General features: G+C 42.4%; 1 protein-coding gene across 2 annotated transcripts in view; it reads right to left on the minus strand.

Moving 5' to 3' along the window:
• The window catches only part of PDE4B (phosphodiesterase 4B), a 544,019-nt gene that overhangs the window by 144,594 nt on the left and 380,561 nt on the right, over nucleotides 1-18,864 (minus strand). For both annotated transcript variants that reach the window (XM_025288533.3, XM_025288534.3), the window contains one exon: nucleotides 9,212-9,406. In XM_025288533.3, coding sequence (XP_025144318.2) covers nucleotides 9,212-9,406 — 195 coding nt within the window. The remainder of the gene's footprint in view (nucleotides 1-9,211; nucleotides 9,407-18,864) is intronic.

The following is an 18,864-nucleotide window of genomic DNA, read 5'->3' on the forward strand; positions in this document are numbered from 1 at the left end:
TTCTGCTGCTAAGCCGCTTCAGTCGTGTCTGACTCTATGCGACCCCATCCGAAGAATTGATGCTTTTGAACTGTGGTGTTGGAGAAGACTCTTGAGAGTCCCCTGGACTGCAAGGAGATCCAATTAGTCTGTTCTAAAGGAGATCAGTCCTGGGTATTCACTGGAAGGACTGGTGCTCAAGCTGAAACTCCAATACTTTGGCCACCTCATAGAAGAGTTGACTCACTGGAAAAGACTCTGATGCTGGGAGGGATTGGGGGCAGGAGGAGAAGGGGATGACAGAGGATGAGGTGGCTGGATGGCATCACCAACTCGATGGACATGGGTTTGGGTGAACTCTGAGAGTTGGACAGGGAGGCTGGCGTGCTGCAATTCATGGGGTCGCAAAGAGTCGGACACGACTGAGTGACTGAACTGGCTAACTGAGGAGAACAGAAAAGTGCTTTAGAAAGCAAAATTCTATGGGCATGAGAGATAGACAGGAGCGAGGACAGAGCCAAGAAGAATGGTTGGAAGGATGTTGCTGTCAGTCAGATGAGAAGACTTTGGTGAGGGAGAGGAAGAAACAAGCAAAGACAACTGGAAGAGACCCTGAACATGTTGGCAAGGACTTGGCATTAGTTGGATAGGGTTCATAAAGAAATACTATTTTCATTTTTAGAACAGGTATCTGGGAAAATGGTGAAGTCATGAGTAGAAATAAAAAAGTGAGGAGGAGTTGGAGGAAATGTGTCACTTTCGCACACATTGAGTTTTAAGATACTCATTGATATCCTGGTGGAAATAGCAAGTGGGAAGACTAAAATATGGGGATTAGAGCTAGAGATGTAGGATTTACTTACAACAGTGGGGAACCACTGAAGTAATGGCAGAGAGTGGCTTCATGGATGGGAGTATACAGAGAGATTCAAAGGAAGAACCTCAGGGTTCTTGGAGAGGAGTGAAAACAAGAGACAGAGTAAGAGTGAAGAGACATGCAGTTGTAATAAACGCAGGGTGGTGAGATGTTACAAGAACTGCCCCTTCCCAAGCTTTTTTGGGGGGATGAACTTCAGATGGGTGAAAGAGCCTACTATTTGTTCACATTTCTGCTGTGAAGTTCATATTGTTCAGAAGACATCCTGGGTGAGTTGGGAATACAGTGATAGTGTTAGACTTGAGTAGATCGGCTATGGCTCCTGGATTTCTGGAATCTAAATTCCCAACAAAAGCTAAATAATATGAGCAAATTTCACACATCAATAGTGCCAAAAGCTGATATACTGTTGCATGAATAGGGAGCTACTAAAACTGTACAAACTAATGATTAAAGGGAGGTTAAAAAAATTCAGACAGTGAGCGAGTATGAAGCCTGGTTAGCAGCGTGTGGGCACCTGGGCCAACTTGGGTTCAGCTGGTGTGGAGCTCAGGCGTGGACCCACAGCAGGTAGCCTAAGCTCAACATTCAGAAAACTAAGATCATGGCATCTGGTCCCATCACTTCATGGCAAACAGATGTGGAAAGAATGGAAACAGTAATAGACTTCATTTTTTTGAGCTCCGAAATCACTGCAGATGGTGACTGCAGCCATGAAATTAAAAGACGCTTGCTCCTTGGAGGAAAAGTTATGACCAACCTAGACAGCATATTAAAAAGCAGAGACATTACTTTGCTAACAAAGGTAAGTCTAGTCAAAGCTATGATTTTTCCAGTAGTCATGTATGAATGTGAGAGTTGGACTGTGAAGAAAACTGAGTGCCTAAGAATTGATGCTTTTGAACTGTGGTATTGGAGAAGACACTTGAGAGTCCCTTGGACAGCAAGGAGACCCAACAAGTCCATCCTAAAGGAAATCAGTCCTGAATATTCATTGGAAGGACTGATGGTGAAGCTGAAACTCCAATACTTTGGCCATCTGATGCAAAGAACTGACTCATTTGAAAACATCCTGATGCTGGGAAAGATTGAGGGCAGGAGGAGAAGGGGACAACAAAGGATGAGATGGTTGGATGGCATCACCAACTCAATGGACATGAGTTTAAGTCAACTCCAGGAGTTGGTGATGAACAGGGAGGCCTGGTGTGCTGCAGTCCATGGGGTCGCAAAGAGTTGGACAAGACTGAGCGGCTGAACTGAAATGAACTGAAATAAAAAAATTCAGAGGGCCCCGTGTCAAAATCACTTTATTATGAAACTTCTGAAATTTATGAGAGTAGAACATTCAGAGGCAAGGGATGAATTTTCAGATCCTGAGCACTGGGTCCCTTGAAGAATTTGAACTGTAAAAGCTAAGGCTGTATGTCAGACAGTAACTGCTATAGAAACGATCAGATACTCTGTAGATAAGAAAACAAAGAAAAAACTTCTATTTGAGTACAGCCAGATAATTTATAAAACTAGTTCAAATTTTTTAAATCATAATTTGATATATGGATAAGAAAAGGGAATGAATATAACAAAATACTTGATTGGTTATAGAAACCGATGTAGTTGTTAGTTGCCCAAACCACTAGAGAGGGCACTATCCCACAGGAACAAAACCAGATATTCAGAACCATGGCACGAGCACCATCTAGCGACAAACCCAGCACATTACATTTCTGTAGGCTAATTGGAGACGAGTACTCTGAGGGTCTTAATGGGCTTACCAGGTGGCTCAGTGATAAAGAATCTGCCTGCCAATGCTGGAGGCTTGGGTTTGATTCCTGGGTCAGGGAGATGCCCATTTCCTTGAAGGAAATGGCAACCCACTCCAGTATTCTTGCCTGGAAGATCCCATGGACAGAGGAGCCTGGCAGGCTATAGTCCATGGGGTCTCGGACACAGCTTAGCAACCAAACAACAACTCTGTGGGTCTTAATTGAGTGTGGGTCTGCTCTCAACAATGAAATACTTTTCTAGAAAGCAAAAATGCTTCTTCCTACTGCTACAGTCTGGACTTTATCAATTTCACCTTTCTTTGTTTCCTATCTACATGCAGAATTTTACTTGTACTTTTTTTTGTAACATTGATTTTAGGCTGTCTTAGAGAAACAGACTATACTGTAGTTAAGAGTACAGCTTTTGCCGCCAGACGGCTCTTGGTTTGCTTCTCAGCTGCACTATTACAAACTATGGGACTCTTGCAACGTGTTGTGAGATTTAAATGCGCTATTATGTATGTACCACTCTTACAACAGTGCTTGGCACATAAAAGCACTTTGCTCTTCTGTAGTAGTTACTTGCATTAGTAGTAGGTATCATCATTATTATAATTAAAGAATTGCATGTCTATCTTTCCAACTGGTGAGAACTTCTTTAAGACAGTCATTTCTGCCCCCATTAAAATCAAGAGTACTAATATTTATATTGTACTTTACAGTTTACAAAGCATTTTCATGTGTCTTATTTCATGTGGTAAGGGAATGTCCTTGATCCTAGGGAATGGTGTAAGCACTGATCTTGTTGGTCAAGGCTGAAACCTGCCTCTCTCTCATCCCACAGTCAACCACCACCATCTGTGGATCCTAACTTGCAAATATTTATTAATTGCTCACTAGATCTGTTCTAACATAGAATCCTATCCTTTATTATGTAAATTACCAAAGCCCCTCCCATTTGGCTCTTGGAAATAGCTTTAGGCTTTGTCCACCCTCCAAACTGTTCTTTAGATTGTAATCAGTTATCTTTCAAAAACTTTTGTCTGATTATGTATTTTCCTGCTTAAAAGCCTTTAGTAGCTCCAGGCTGCTCGCCTGCAGCATAAATGCTAAGTCCTCACACGGGCCCTTCCTGGTGGGGTTCCTGCTTACTTCTCTAGCAGGTCTCTCACCACTTCCTCATCCTTTTGCATTCTTTGCCTGAGCCACACGGAGCTGTGGTTCCCCAAAACATTCTTGAGAACTAGAGTTGGTGAGCACATGACCCTTCTTCCTGCACACCCTGCTGCTAATTCCTCTAGTTTAGCTGTAATTCCTCAAAGTAGGCCTCTCACTTTGCCAAGCCAGATCTCTCAAAGTCCTGGGCATCCCTTTCTACCATTGCCCTTTTCTGAAGATATTACAACTATCTATTGACTTGGCTGAGTCAGTAAAGAATCTGCCTGCAACGTGGCAGACCCAGGTTTGATCCCTGGGTGGGGAAGATCCCCTGGAGGAGGGCATGGCAACCCACTCCAGTATTTTTGCCTGGAGAATCCCATGGACAGAGGAGCCTGGTGGGCTACAGTCCATGGAATCGCAAAGGGTAGGACATGACTGAGTGACTAAGTACAGCACATTGACTTACTAATATTTTAGCTCCCTTCAAGACACAGAAGATGTCTCATTTGCTTGCAAGGTGTCTAAATGTAAGCAAATTTTTGCTCAAAGAAAGGATGGATATAATTTTTGTAAGCTGGAAAGGTAGGCAGAGCAGAGATTTGTATCATTATTTTTATTTTTCATCTTTATTTAGTCTGTTTATGTACTGAATATCCATATGGTTTAGTCATCTAGATTCCCTGAATTTGAGTTGTGTTTCCCTGTTTACTGGGCAAATTACTTAGCCTCTCTGTGCTCCACAGTTCTCCTCTTTAAGACAAGACAATTATAGTACCAAGACAGTCACAGTACCACCAAGACAATTATAGTACCAAAACAATGATAGTAGTACAATACTGAATTATAGTATTCATGCATTAAGGGGAATAAATGAGTTACAATATGTAAATACTTTAAATAGTATATAGGAAATGCTTAATAAATGTGTGCTTTTATTTATAGATAATTTAGACACTATGAAAAACATTCAGTGTCTTAAAGTTATGGTGCTAGTAGGTATAATGGCTGTAACTCAAGTCTTAGATACCACATTGTATTTTTTTGGTAGCCCATCAATAAACAGGTCTTAAATTTAAGTGGGCTGTTATTTCTACTTTTCCTTTTGGTTTTCAGATCTCATTTCCCGTGACTGCTCTCTCTAGAAATCACTTCTCACATCAACAGTAGCTTTAAAAACTTGTATCTATAGGACTGCAAATAGGATGACTAAATAAAGGGAACAGGGATCTTCCTTCCCTGTGGCTTTACTAGTGGATAATCAAAGGTTGGTCCTGCCCAGGTTGGTTCCTCCAAAGTTTTGGACAATATAACTGGCCTTTGGTATATAGACGCACTCCATTAAAGATGACCAGAACACAGGAACTGAACAGAGATCAATAAATTATTGCCGCATCTAAGAAAGCATGGGGAACTTCCTTTTGGGATCCAATGGTCATCCAGTTTTCTTTACTAGAAACCCTTCTTTCAATCTCTTTTGTTGCTGTATGTTAAAGCCCCTTTTAGTTTTCCATTCACATTTTTACTTAGTCATCTGTTCATTCATTCTCCCTGCCTATATTTTTCCTCCTGAAAGAGTTCAGATGAAAAGCTGTAAAAAGACAGCATGGTCTCTACTGTTAAGATTTAATGCCGAGGAATTATGCAGGATGTTCTACCTCTTATGTACATTCATGACTGTTCTGTGCTGGATATGAGGACTCCTGAGTGGGGAACACGCTGCAGCCCTTACCCCACAGCCTTCATGTGAAGATTCCAGCTCTATTATTGTCCTTCTTTCTCTTGACTTTGTGAATAGAAGGCAGGAGAAGCAGCAAGAGGTTCAGGGACTGTGGTTCCTCTATTTATGTCAAGTCATCCTGAAGAGTAATAGTTGGGTCAAATAGCTTCGAGAGAATGACTTAGTTTAGCTCAAGATACCTGTGTAAATCTGCCTACAATACAGGAGACCTGGGTTTGATTCCTGGATTGGGAAGACTCCTTGAAGGAGGAAATGGGAATCCACTCCAGTATTCTTGCCTGGAGAATTCCATGGACAGAGGAGCCTGGTGGGCTATGGTCCATGGGGTCACAAACAGTTGGACATAACTGAAAAGACTTAGTACACACCTATGTAAAATGGGATTTTCCAACGTAGTCCTGATAAAATGAAATTCCAGAAGAATCTGGATATTCAAGTCCTACTTCTTGCTGTGTTTAGAAATATAAATTCCTAAACTGACAAATATATGAAAGTTTTACTGTCATGTTGAAATATTTGCAAAACAACATTGTGTGCTATTTTTATTCACTCAAAAATGTTAATATATTTTGTTATCAGTATCTTTGACAGGATGAGATCATGTTGTCAAATGTTTTTTCTTGGGAAGGACTATTCTTTATTTTGAAAGTGTGCCCCATGTTTTAAAGTTTGTTTGTTTGTTTGTTTGTTTTAAGTGAGAATGATACTAGTTATTTTGCATATATAATTCGTATCTGTCTAAATCTAAAGTTGGCAACACTCTATAGGTTCTAAAGCTAGGGGAAATTTTTGCTGGTTGATAAAACTGAAAAGAGGCTAACCATTAATTTAGGGACCCTGGATGCAGAGTCATTCAGAACTAGATGTCTGTTTCTACAGCTATAGACTGAGTTGAACTGTGATCTTTAAGATCTCTTCAAGTTCAAAATTTCTATAACCTTTTGATTGTAAGTAAGGAATTGGTGGAGTTTAATTTGAAATTTGGTTAGAATCTGCTGGGAAGCCTCTGAGTGACCCGGAGACACATCAAGCTGTTTGTCATGAGTCTGGGGGAGCCACCAGCTGCTGTCCAAAGTTAGTCTTTCTCCCATGAAACACTGTGAATGAGGTTCTAATTACCTCCATCTTGCCACATCTTCCGCCCAGGGAGGAGAAAGGTGAAAGGTGTTTGTTTTGGTGGAAGAGAGAATTCCAGGTATGTTCACTGTCAAAGTCTGTATCTGAGCCTTGGTCAGAAACTTCCTTAGCGCTACATGATCTACAGCAAAGAGGTATCTACCCTGCATTCACCTTTTCTACCTCTTAGTAGAGATTCTACTTTGCAGTTTGAAGAGCATGCTAAGTCACTTCAGTCGTGTCCGACTCTGTGTGGCCCCATAGATGGCAGCCCACCAGGTTCCCCCATCCCTGGGATTCTCCGGGCAAGAACACTGGAGTGGGTTGCCATTTTCTTCTCCAATGCATGAAAGTGAAAAGTGAAAGTGAAGTCGCTCAGTCGTGTCTGGCCCTCAGCGACCCCATGGACTACAGCCCACCAGGCTCCTCTGTCCATGGGATTTTCCAGGCAAGAGTACTGGAGTGGGGTGCCATTGCCTTGGCAGAGTCCAAAAGTTTTGTCTGTACAAAACTGTCTGTCTTATCTACATCAAGGGATAATAGCGTGGCACAGAGTCATATGGGAGGGGTAGGTTTCTCAACTTCTCAGAATCTCTGTTTCATCCTCTATAGAGAAGAGATAATAATGCTGCCCACCTGACAGGACTGTTGCAAAGATTAAAAACAATAACATATGTAAACAAACAGGGCTCCCTGGTATGCACTAAGTGAATGCTTCCTTCCACATAACACCAGAGTTTCTCTTTTTTATGTAACTGTAACCTTCCTGAGAACATGCAACTTTTTTGAGAATAGCGTTTATTTTTTAACTTCTCTGTGATTTTTCCACTATTCTGTTCATCTTTTACTCCCAGAGCCTGGCACACTGCCTGGAACATAGGTGAGCTTCAGTAGAGAAAGTGAAAGTAAAAGTTGCTCAGTTGTGTCTGACTCTTTGCGACCCCATGGACCGTACAGTCCATGCAATTCTCCAGTCCAGAACACTGGAGTGGGTAGCCTTTCCCTTCTCCAGGGGATCTTTCCAACCCAGGGATCGAACCCAGGTCTCCCTCATTGCAGGCAGATTCTTTAGCAGCTTAACCACAAGGGAAGCCCTGATTGTCAGTAAATATTAGCCAAATGAGTTTTGGTCCACCAATGATTGAGATGTTTTAGGGCAGGAGTGCTTCTATTAAGGGCTTTCTAGATGGCTCAATGGTAAAGAATCCACCTGCCAATGCAGAAGATGCAGGAGACTTGGGTTCTATTCCTGGGTCAGGAAAATCCCCTGGAGGAGGAAATGGCAACCCACTCCAGTATTCTTGCTTGGAGAATTCTATGGATAGAGGAGACTGGTAGGCTATAGTCTATATGATTGCAGAGTCAGACACGGCTGAGCGACTGAGTACATGCTTCTATTAAAATTAGCTGGTAGAAGTGCCCTGGGGCATATTATCTTAATGGTTGGTTTAAAATGGCCTGTGCCCCTTTCACAAAAGGGTGACCCTTTTTCACTTCCTTTCCAACAACTGAGGAGAGCCCAGTGGAACTTTCCAGTCTGGAGACTTTAGGGAGCTACTGATATTTTTATAACATATGATATTAAAAACAATTGTACGTGTGCCCAGAAACCTTTTAAGGCTCGCATTCCATCATCCAATTTTATTTGGTTTCAGAAACTTAATAAATAAGTAACACAACCCTGTCGCTGTTCTTTAAATAAAAATTAGAGATCTCCAGTTAATAGCAGCAAAACAGAAACATCAGCCATGCTTAATAGGGTGGTGGAAGTGTGTCCTGTCTCACCTAGGAGCCAGGCAATAAGTGGGCATTGTGTCAAGGTTCCAGAGAAGGGACACAGACATGTACTAGATGACAATTCACTAAATGTTACCCAGCAAAGGCCACTCAGAGAAGCTGCATGTCACCAACCACCTTTCCTTCTCTGCTATAGCCTGATGTAAACTGCGCATGCCTTGCAAAGTCAGATTGTGGTTTGCAAAAAACTGTTAAGGTTCTTGTGCCATAAACAATTCAGCAGTTCAGGAAATGAAGCTGTTTTTTTTTTTTTTTTTTTAAAGTATTAGAGAATGAACTTCAGCAGGGAGGGGAGACTAGGGGAAAGAGATACTTAGGGAGTTTGGGTACAAGGTGCTATATTTAAAATGGATAACTAACAAGGTCCTACTGTTTAGCACAGGAAACTCTGCTCAGTGTTATGTGGCAGCCTGGATGGGAGGGAGGTTCGGGGGAGAATGGATACATGTATGTATATGACTGAGTCCCTTTGTTGTCCACCTGAAACTATCACATTGTTGATTGGCTATACTCCAGTATAAAATCAAAAGCTTAAAAAAGTATCAATAACAGAAGTAAAGCAAACACTGTGCCTAAGGTTTTTAAACACTCTTGTGGATCCTCTATACATTTCGCACTCAAGAGAGCATGTATGGCCTTAAGGTGGTTATCATTGTCATCTCTGCTCCTGTTCACTTTTTTTCTCCCTCTTCCCTTGTGTTAAACGGGAACAGTGTTGCTCTTCTGATGTGTTAAAGGTGAGGTAAGTGTGAGACAGGGAGCCAGACAGCTCGTACTTACTGCTCACTTGGAAGTGAAGAATTTCTCGACATCGCCTTCGGTGACAAGTCATAGTCGCTGTCTGATCTGTACAGAAAGGACTCTCTGCGCTGGCTGTGCCCGGGGAAGGTGGCATGAAGAACCAGCCCAGAAGAAGAGCTGGCCTGGGGGTCCAGTGGGCTCCGACCTGGGGAAGGGCCATTTTCCACATCAAAGCTTAAAGAGAAAGAAAAAAACCCAGTCACATGAGAACTGACATACAGACACAGAGAACCACGCGTGCTGGGCACATTACATAGCATTTCACACGCCACAGAGAGTTTTATGTCTCCAAACAGCTCTGAGTTGCAGTCATCCTCAATATCTTTTATATAAAAAGTCATCTAATCCTCTATTTTATATAAAGGGAACAGTCCACAGAAGTTTAGTCATTAGCAAAGAGTGGAGCCAGGATTGGATCCCCAGCGCAAAGTCCTATGGCCTTTCAGCGGCATGATAACTTTAACAAATTCATAAAATGAACTGGTGATAATAAGCAACTCCAGATACAGCATCTAACACAGCTCTAAGTGCCAGACACTCAACTATCACTTGAATGAGTCTTCTTAGCTGGGAGACTTCTTTCTGCCATAAATAAATACCACAGTCTCATTAAAGATACAATGTGCATATTTCTGAATGTTTTTAGGAACAAAGTGCTATCCTGAAAACATCCACTGGCTGATTAAACGGGAGGCCCAGTCTGCAACTTACCATTCATACTCAAGTTTAAGCACAGAAAATGACTTAATTAATCTAATAATGCCAAATAGGCCTTCAGGGCAGCAGAGCTTTCTTTCTGGAGGAGAGAGGATGCAGCTATTGACTCAAAAGAAAGAGTATCGTTGAGATTTCTGGTCAGTCTCCCTCACTCTGGAATGGTACCCTCAAGTCCAGATTCATTTGAACCATTTCTGTGCAATGACCACACAGGCAGAAGCATTACACTTTGTCTATTTTCTCTCTCCCAGTCCTGGTATTACCTTAGGTACTCTGTCTTTCCCGTGCTTTCCACCATCCTCTCTATATTTTTCCTGCATGCACAACATCAGACTGGCAGTAACCCTCTTGCCTAGCATTTCTCTAGACCACTCACTGCCCGCCAGCTAAAGCTCTGCAGAAAGCTGTTGGAGAAGTTACAGGATGCTCTCTTTTCCAGGCTGGACGACAGTAGTGGGCTTACTTCATACTCATCCAGCTGCCATGATTTATTTCTACATTTGTGATTCTTTTTGTTCACTAGTTCTTCCAGCCTATGTTCTTGCGGTGGATGTTTTTAGTTTACAGATGGCTTTCTCATTTATTATTTCATTTACAATCCTTATCATGACCCTGTGAACTCCATAGTATGATTCCACTCTACATTTGAGGAAGATGAGGTTTCGAGAGATTTTAAATGCCTGCACGAAGGCATAGGCTAGTAAATGTGCAAGGAGAATTGGAAAATCCAAGTTTTCCAACTCAGTTTTCTACAACGTCAGACTTCTGTAATCACAGAGCTTCTGAATGGCTTTCTGGGTAGAGTGAAATTTCCTTTCAGTCTCTACAGACAAAAGTTGTGCTTGGTATGTAGAGAGTCAGTAGGATTATGAGCAATGCTGGCCGTTATCTGGAGTGAAGGCAGGGGAGGCAGCAAATTATGCTGAAGCTGTACGTTTCACTGAAACAGGGAAAGAAGAAATGAGAGAATCTGGGGTTATAATGCTTCCCCAGAGACCATTCCGAGAAGCTGCTTTTAGCCAACCCGCAGACTCTAGGTGTCTGATAAGAAGCAGCAAGTGAGAATCTCCCATGAAGAGGACAAGGAAGAGCCATAACAATCCAATATACGTATTTGGGCTTTCATGGTACTGCAGATGGATTTTCACAGCAGGCTCATGGTCTGGGATGGGACGGTCTTTCAGACTCTGTAGGCAAGCAGGCAGGTGGGCAATCACTCACACATTTCAGCCTGGTTGCCAGCCTGCCCGGAGGTAAAGCTATGTTGTAAGGCAAATATATCACAGCAAGTGAAAATATAATGTAAGCTGACTCACAAATTTCCCTTGGGTGAGGTCTATACTAGTCATTGAGCAAAATAAAGAGCTCCTTTGTGGATAAGGACTTCTTTGTGCCACCTGGAGCCTGTAGTACGACTAGGTCTTGATGTCAGCTCTGAACTCTTCTTTAAGACAAAGATGGCAGGCTCTTAATAGGTAAAGTTGGGACTACATAAAGCTCAAGAGTGGGCATAAGCTTTGAACTTTTATGAGTAACCATGCAGTAATTCATTTGGTCTCTGTCTATATATCCTTAATGGGTATTAAAACACTGAAATACTTTGGTAACAGCTGGCAGCCAGCCCCTGCCCCCAGACCCTCCAGGAGCTGCTGGACCTCCTGGTTATCCAGTAACTGAAGGGTTGATGTCTGGAACAGCAGGGGGCCTCCAGCTTCAGCATGGTGGCCTGTGTCCATTTAATTGGTCAGTGTCCATGCGGTACCAGTCATTAAATATTATGAATGTCACTTCTGTGTATGTCTGTGCTAAACTCTTAGAAGAGTTGCCAAGTGGGTATGCCTACCAAACTGTCAGAACTTTTTCCATTGAGGGTTTCCATCAGGGCTCAATCTGCCCTCTTTCCTGCTGCAGGCAGGAATTCCTAGTGGGAAGAAAACAAGTCCACAAGTATTACCTTTTAAGTAGATGTCATAAAGCATGTGTCCCCCAGTTTTTGTATCCAGGAGGTTTGGTCCTGCCAGGTAAGCAGGGACTAGACCCAGACCCTAAAACTCTCTCCCTGTTGCTTCCCTTTGTTTTCGTTTTTCTTTCTTTTTTACCCTGCCTAAATTCATAAAAGAGCTTGCCAGAATTCAGAAGCCAAAGAAGAATTCCCTGGGGGCAAAGAATCAGATTCAGGGAGACAAAAGGCCTTTCATATTCCCTGGGGCATGTTTCAAAGCAACCAACACAGATGTACAACTTAGGAACAAACATGAATCACCAACCAGACACCAGCCCCAGTCACAGCAAAATTAGCAGACAGACATCACAATGCATCCCACAGAGCCAGGGTGGGAAGAGGGGTGTGGGCAAGGGCAAGACGCAGGACAGACTTAACAAGCAAAACAAATACACCACACAAACTGAAATACAATTAGGGGGAAAGTGGAATCTGAAATATCGGAAACTAACGTACAAAAGAGTAATTATTTATTTAGGGTTTTTTTGCTTCTGCCTTTGGAGAAGGAAGTGGCTTAATCAGCACCCATATTTCACCTTTGCATGCGTGCTAAGTAACTTCAGTCATGTCCAACTCTTTGTGATCCTATGGACTGTAGCCCACCAGGCTCCTCTGTCCATGGGATTCTCCAGGCAAGAATACTGGAGTGGGTTGCCAGGCCCTCCTCGAGGGGATCTACCTAACCCAGGGATCGAACCTGCATCTCTTACATCTCTTGCATTGGCAGGCAGGTTCTTTACCATTGGCGCCACCAGGGAAGCCATATTTCACCTTTAGGCTTCATTATATTAAAAAATATTATCATAAAACTAACTAAGGATGTGATATAAAATGTAAACAACAGAGAAAAAACATTAGCAGTTTAATATTTTTTCTGAGTATTAATATTTTTCCTGCAGGCTTAAATCATGATTTTTTTCACAAGTTTTTTTTTTTTTTTTTCCACATACTGCACCGTTTCTAGAATCATCATTTTCCATGCCTATGGAACTTAACAGTTTACCCAGAAGTTGTTCCAAACCTCTTGAGGCATTTTCCATGATCATTGATATCTTTGAGCTTACAAGTACTTCAATATTTGGATGAGTTCATTGAGAAGTTTCGGATAAATTGAGAGGAAGTCATGGACAGGCTTCTGAATATTTGATGGTACCTGCCCATATCCAGCATATGGACTGGAATAGTATGAAAAGCAGCCTTTTCCCAAGGATCGGAAACAAGCTCCCCACCACCAGTCCTGCCCTCTGATGTCCAGGATTCTGTATGCTGCCGTCCTATGTGATTCAGCATGCTTTGGCAGATCACCCTGGACTAAATCAATCACTTGTTATCAAAGACCTAATATTTTAACAACTTCTTCCTGCTTTGACTCTAGAGGTCTCAGCTTCCCAAAGCAGTGTTGGTAGTGCGTGATGCTGCGTGTGGGAGGTAGTGCTCCCCATAACTGGAATGCCCTTCTTCCCACTGTTTCCAATAAGTCACCCTTTCAAATTCAGCTCATATCACCTCCTCCAGTAAATATTTTCTAACATTGCAGCTACCAGTTCGATCTAGATACATGCTCTTTCTTTGTGATCCACTAGATGTCTTTATAGCAATACAGGATCACAATACTTGTGATCTCTGTTTAATTCTCCCTTTATTTAACCATCTTCTTATCTAGCTGCTCTCCAATAGATTCTTAACCCCCAAAAAGAAGTAACCCAATATTACTCACTTTTGTATCCCAGGCATCTGGATTTGTTGTTTTTGTTTACTCGCTAAGATGTGTCCAACACTTAGTGCCCCATGAACATATTTCACCAGGCTTCTCTGTCCATGGGATTTTCTAGGCAAGAATACTGGAGTGGGTTGCCATTTCCTCCTCCAGGGAATCTTCCTGACCCAGGAATCGAACCATGTCTCCTGCATTGACAAGCAGATTCTTTTGCACTCATCTCACATGCTAGCAAAGTAATGCTCAAAATTCTCCAAGCAAGGCTTCAACCGTACAGGAACCAAGAACTTGCAGATGTTCAAGTTGGATTTAGAAAAGGCAGAGGAACCAGAGATCAAATTGCCAACATCCGTTGGGTCATAGAAAAAGCAAGAGAATTCCAGAAAAATGTCTACTTCTGCTTTATTGACTATGCCAAAGCATTTGACTGTATGGATCACAACAAACTGTGGAAAATTCTTAAAGAGATGGGAATACTAGACCACCTTACCTGCCTCCTGAGAAATCTGTATGCAGGTCAAGAAGCAACAGCTAGAACTGGACATGGAACAACAGACTGGTTCCAAATAGAGAAAGGAATATGTCAAGGCTGCATGTTGTCACACTGTTTATTTAACTTATATGCAGAGTACATCATGTGAAATGCTGGGCTGGATGAAGCACAAACTGGAATCAAGATTGCTGGGAGAGACATCAATAATCTCATATATGCAGATGACACCACCGTTATGGCAGAAATCAAAGAGGAACTAAAGAGCCTCTTGATAAAAGTGAAAGAGGAGAGTGAAAAAGCTGGCTGAAAACTCAACATTCAGAAAACTAAGATCATGGCATCCAGTTCCATCACTTCATGGCAAATAGATGGGAAAACAATGGAAATAGTGTAGACTTTATTTTGGGGGGCTCCAAAATCACTGCAGATGGTGACTGCAGCCATGAAATTAAAAGACACTTACTCCTTGGAAGAAAAGCTATGACTAACCTAGATAGCATATTAAAAAGCAGAGACATTACTTTGCTGACAAAGGTCTGTCTAGTCAAAGCTATGGTTTTTCCAGTAGTCATGTATGGATGTGAGAGTTGGACCATAAGGAAAGCTGAGTGCTGAAGAATTGATGCTTTTGAACCATGGTGTTGGTGAAGACTCTTGAGAGTCCCTTGGATTGCAAGGAGATCAAACCACTCAATCTTAAAGGAAATTAGTCCTGAATATTCATTGCAAGGACTGATGCTGAAGCTGAAGCTCCAATATTTTGGTCACCTGATGAGAAGAACTGACTCACTAGAAAAGACCCTGATAATGGGAAAGACTGAAGGCAGGAGGAGAAGGGGAAAACAGAGGATGAGATGGTTGGATGGCATCACTGATTGGATGGACATGAGTTTGAGCAAGCTCCAGGAGTTGGTGATGGACAGGGAAACCTGATGTGCTGCAGTCCAGGGGGTTGCAAATAGCCGGACACGACTGAGCGACTGAACTGGGCCAAGGGATCTGGATTAGAGCCTTATAAATAACAGGTCTTTAAAAATGCTGGCTGAACCAACGAAAGAATACTGCAATTCACTGTGAAATGTTCCTCATGTACCTTCCCTCTTCCTGCCTCCCTACCCTCAATCTCAATTCCCACTGGCAGGTGTTTCTACTGTTTCCTTCAAATGAGTCTGTGCAGGTGCGGTATTAACTTATTTGATAAGTTTTGTGAGACAATGATCTAAACATAAAAATTAAAAAAAATAAATAAAAAGCACTGTTCTCCCTGAACAAAAATCACTGGGTTAGATGTTCAAGACGGTGATAGCTTTATGACAAACCCCCATGATGAGAAAAGCGTTCCTGTACCAGCTTCTGTCTGCCATCTTCTCATCTCTTGCTTTTTAATAAAAGCAGGAACCTTCTCTGCCCTTCTTTCTCCCCTAATGGATTCCATTCCCTGGGAGTCCACGCACAGCCAGCCCCACACTGGTGCTAAGAGGGAGCCAGCAGGTGGCAGAAGACAGCTACAGCTTCCCCAGCCTCCACCCGGAGAAGGTGGGGCTGCTTGCCAGTCTCCAAGGGAGAAATAGGACTGAAGCCTTATTCATAAGCCTGGGAGGAAAAATCGGGGATAAAGAACAGAAGCACAAGGTGTACATGAAACCTTTTATTACACCAAGAGAAGCTGTACTTTCAAGAATTCAAGTTAAGCCAGGTGGTTGCAGAATTGCCTGCAATTGTCCCCAGGGTGGTTGTTTCTAGATCCCTAATTACCTGTGCATACCCCAATTTCTGTAACAAAGAGTCCTGAAGCAACATCCTAGGAATCATTCATTTCTGAATCAGAGGAGACTTTTCTTTGACAACTCATTCCTTCTCTAGGTAATATATCATCGAATTTTCACAACTCTGGGCTGATTTTCCTCCCCTCATTTCCAAAAGGAGAAAACAGAAGGCTCCAAAATCTGAAACTTAATTTGAAAAATCCCCAAATGTGGCCTCTTTTAATTACATCCTGTCAACTGCACTCAGGATTCCGTGTCCCCACAGACCCTTTCTGAGCCCAGAACCTACCACGCTGGATTGGATTTCTCTGTTTACTTATCTCTCTCGCTCCACTGGACTGTGGCCTTGAAGCCGGGACTAAGCCTTATTCGTTTTGTATTCCTAAGGCTTCGAACTGAGTTTCATGCCAGAAGGCATCTTACAAACATTTATTGAATGAATACATCTCACCAGTTTTTATCTCTTATCTGACAAAAAGCCATTTCTATTTGGATTAAAACCTCCGGCAGGTAAAACCTCAGAGGAGTCCCCAGATGGAATCGAGAGAATCCACTTTCCCCAACCTCCCTGCAGTGTGTCAAGAATTCCACGCCAGGAGTTGCAGCTTTGGAGAACTTTTTTGTGTATCATAAGGTATATGTTTGGCTACTGTGTATGTTTGTATGTGTGTGTTTGCAGGTAGTGGTATATTCTTAAAATGCAGTGTTTCTTTAAAGTTCTGTTGGAAAACATTTCCCTCAGTTATACTCAGAAACTAACACCTTCTAATGCTTGCTTTTCACTTTGATAAAATATACCATTCCCTTATATACTTAAATTAGCTGTCACCTCCCTGTGCTACCTGGTCCCTGTGGATGGGGAAGCTGCACAGGGGCATGCATTTTGCCCATAGTTACAGTGACCCACCTTTATAGAATTAATTTGCAAGCTGCAGTGAGTCCTAATTTCGAATGAAGGACTTAACTGTGCAAAATCACAGCCAGCATGAGGCAGAGCCCATGTCCCTGCTGAAAGCAGGCAGCTCTCTGGCTATAGTTACAGCAGAATATCCCAGTCTTGCCCTAAAAATCCAGTTCCAAAGTCTTGACTTCCCTCCCATAGAGTAGGCAAGAAAACTATTATGTTCAACTCATCTGAATTGCAAAAGCAGCTTAGCATGGCTTTCCTTTTCTCCTAGCACCTTTGAAAATTACATCCACTGAATACTCCAAATCTACTTTCCCCACAGAGAGGTTTAGACCAAGGGAGCAGAGTAGTGCCAAAGAGCCCTGGGATTCTGGAGCCCTGGCTTCCAGTTTCTGCTCTGGAGAAAAATAACTTGATATGAAACAGGGACTCTCTGTATGCACCCCTACACCCAAGCCTTAGTCTTTCCCCACTGAAATGAATGAAGACATGAATCCATAGAAGATCTCTAAGGTGTGTCTGAGATCAAATATCTTACGTGTATGCTTGTGTGCTAAGTCGCTTGAGTTGTGTCTGACTCTGCAACCCTATGTACTGTAGCCTGCCAGGCTCCTCTGTCCATGGGATTCTCCGGGCAAGAATGCTGGAACAGGGTGCCATGCCCTCCCCAGGGGATTTTCCCAACCCAGGGATTGAGCCTGTGTCTCTCATGTCTCCTACAGTGGCAGGTGGGTTCTTCACCACTGTGCCACCTAAACATATCTTGCAGAGATTTTCAAAACAAAAGAAATATTGGTTCTCAAGAGTGATTTAGAGTGGTTTTATACTGTTGTGATAATTCATTCACTCAACAAATATTTATGAAACAAGGAGTTATTCGAGACCTGAGAATTCAACAATGTGTAAGACAAGGTCCTTGTGGGGAGGGATGGACAATAAATAAATCAAATGTGATCATTTCAGAGAGTGATAAAAGCTATGGAGAAGATAAAGCATAATAGTGTGGCAGACATACATATAGAGAAGAATGTTTCTGGTTTGGGTGTCAGCAGGCCTACTCTACACAGCTGCATAGACTGTTTATACTGGGCACACCACCCACCTTCCTCAGATGGTGTCCTTTGAGTTGAAACCAGACAGAGGTAGTAACAAATTGTGTTATGGTTTTTTTTTCCAATCTGCATTTACACACACTTTTAAACTTAAAAAATTGGATCAAATGATATTTGGGGTTAAATATGGTGCCATTTAGTAAGCTAGTGATATAATTTTCCTTTTCCCTGAGTTCAGTTAGTTGTTCCATTGTCTCATACAGCTCGCTCTGCATTGATATCTATCTATTGACGTTATCTCTCCACTAGCACTTGTCCAGCAGAATTTTTAGCAATCTCATCTGCCCACAAAGGGCTGTGAAACTCAGAGACACAGAACTTATTTTTCATATTATTTATCCCATTGCTAAGGGTCATGTCTATCAGAAGTACTTAGCAAATGTCTAATGAATAAACAAAATGAAGGAATGAATGGTTTGAAACCAAGTATCTTATTCTGACTCCTCTTTGATGCCCTCCATAGACTGCACAGATGTACTTCTCCAACAAAAGCAAATGTAAGTGGTGTGGGGATGTGGAGTCATCTCCTGCCCTCTGCTGTGATCGCCTTGAAAAGAAGGAGGAGTTTGTTACCAAATACCACCTGCAAAGAAGGCTGTAATACTTTCCATAAGGCACCGAGCCCAGTGTGTTAGTCATTCAGTCATGTCTGATTCTTTGTGACCCCGTGGACTGTAGCCCTCCAGGCTCCCCTGTCCATGGAATTCTCCAGGCAAGAATACTGGAGTGGGTTGTCATTTCCTTCTCCAGGGGATCTTCCTAACCCAGGGATCAAACCTAGGTCTCCTGCATTGCAGGTGGACTCTTTACCATCTGAACCACCAGGGAAGCCTAAGAAAAAGGCAAATGGTCCTGCTTGTCAATGATCATCCTCATTCCTTGATGTTGATGGTGTTAGGGATGGAAATGACATGAATA

The sequence above is a fragment of the Bubalus bubalis genome, chromosome 6 (assembly GCF_019923935.1).
Source record: "Bubalus bubalis isolate 160015118507 breed Murrah chromosome 6, NDDB_SH_1, whole genome shotgun sequence".
Lineage (NCBI taxonomy): Eukaryota > Metazoa > Chordata > Mammalia > Artiodactyla > Bovidae > Bubalus > Bubalus bubalis.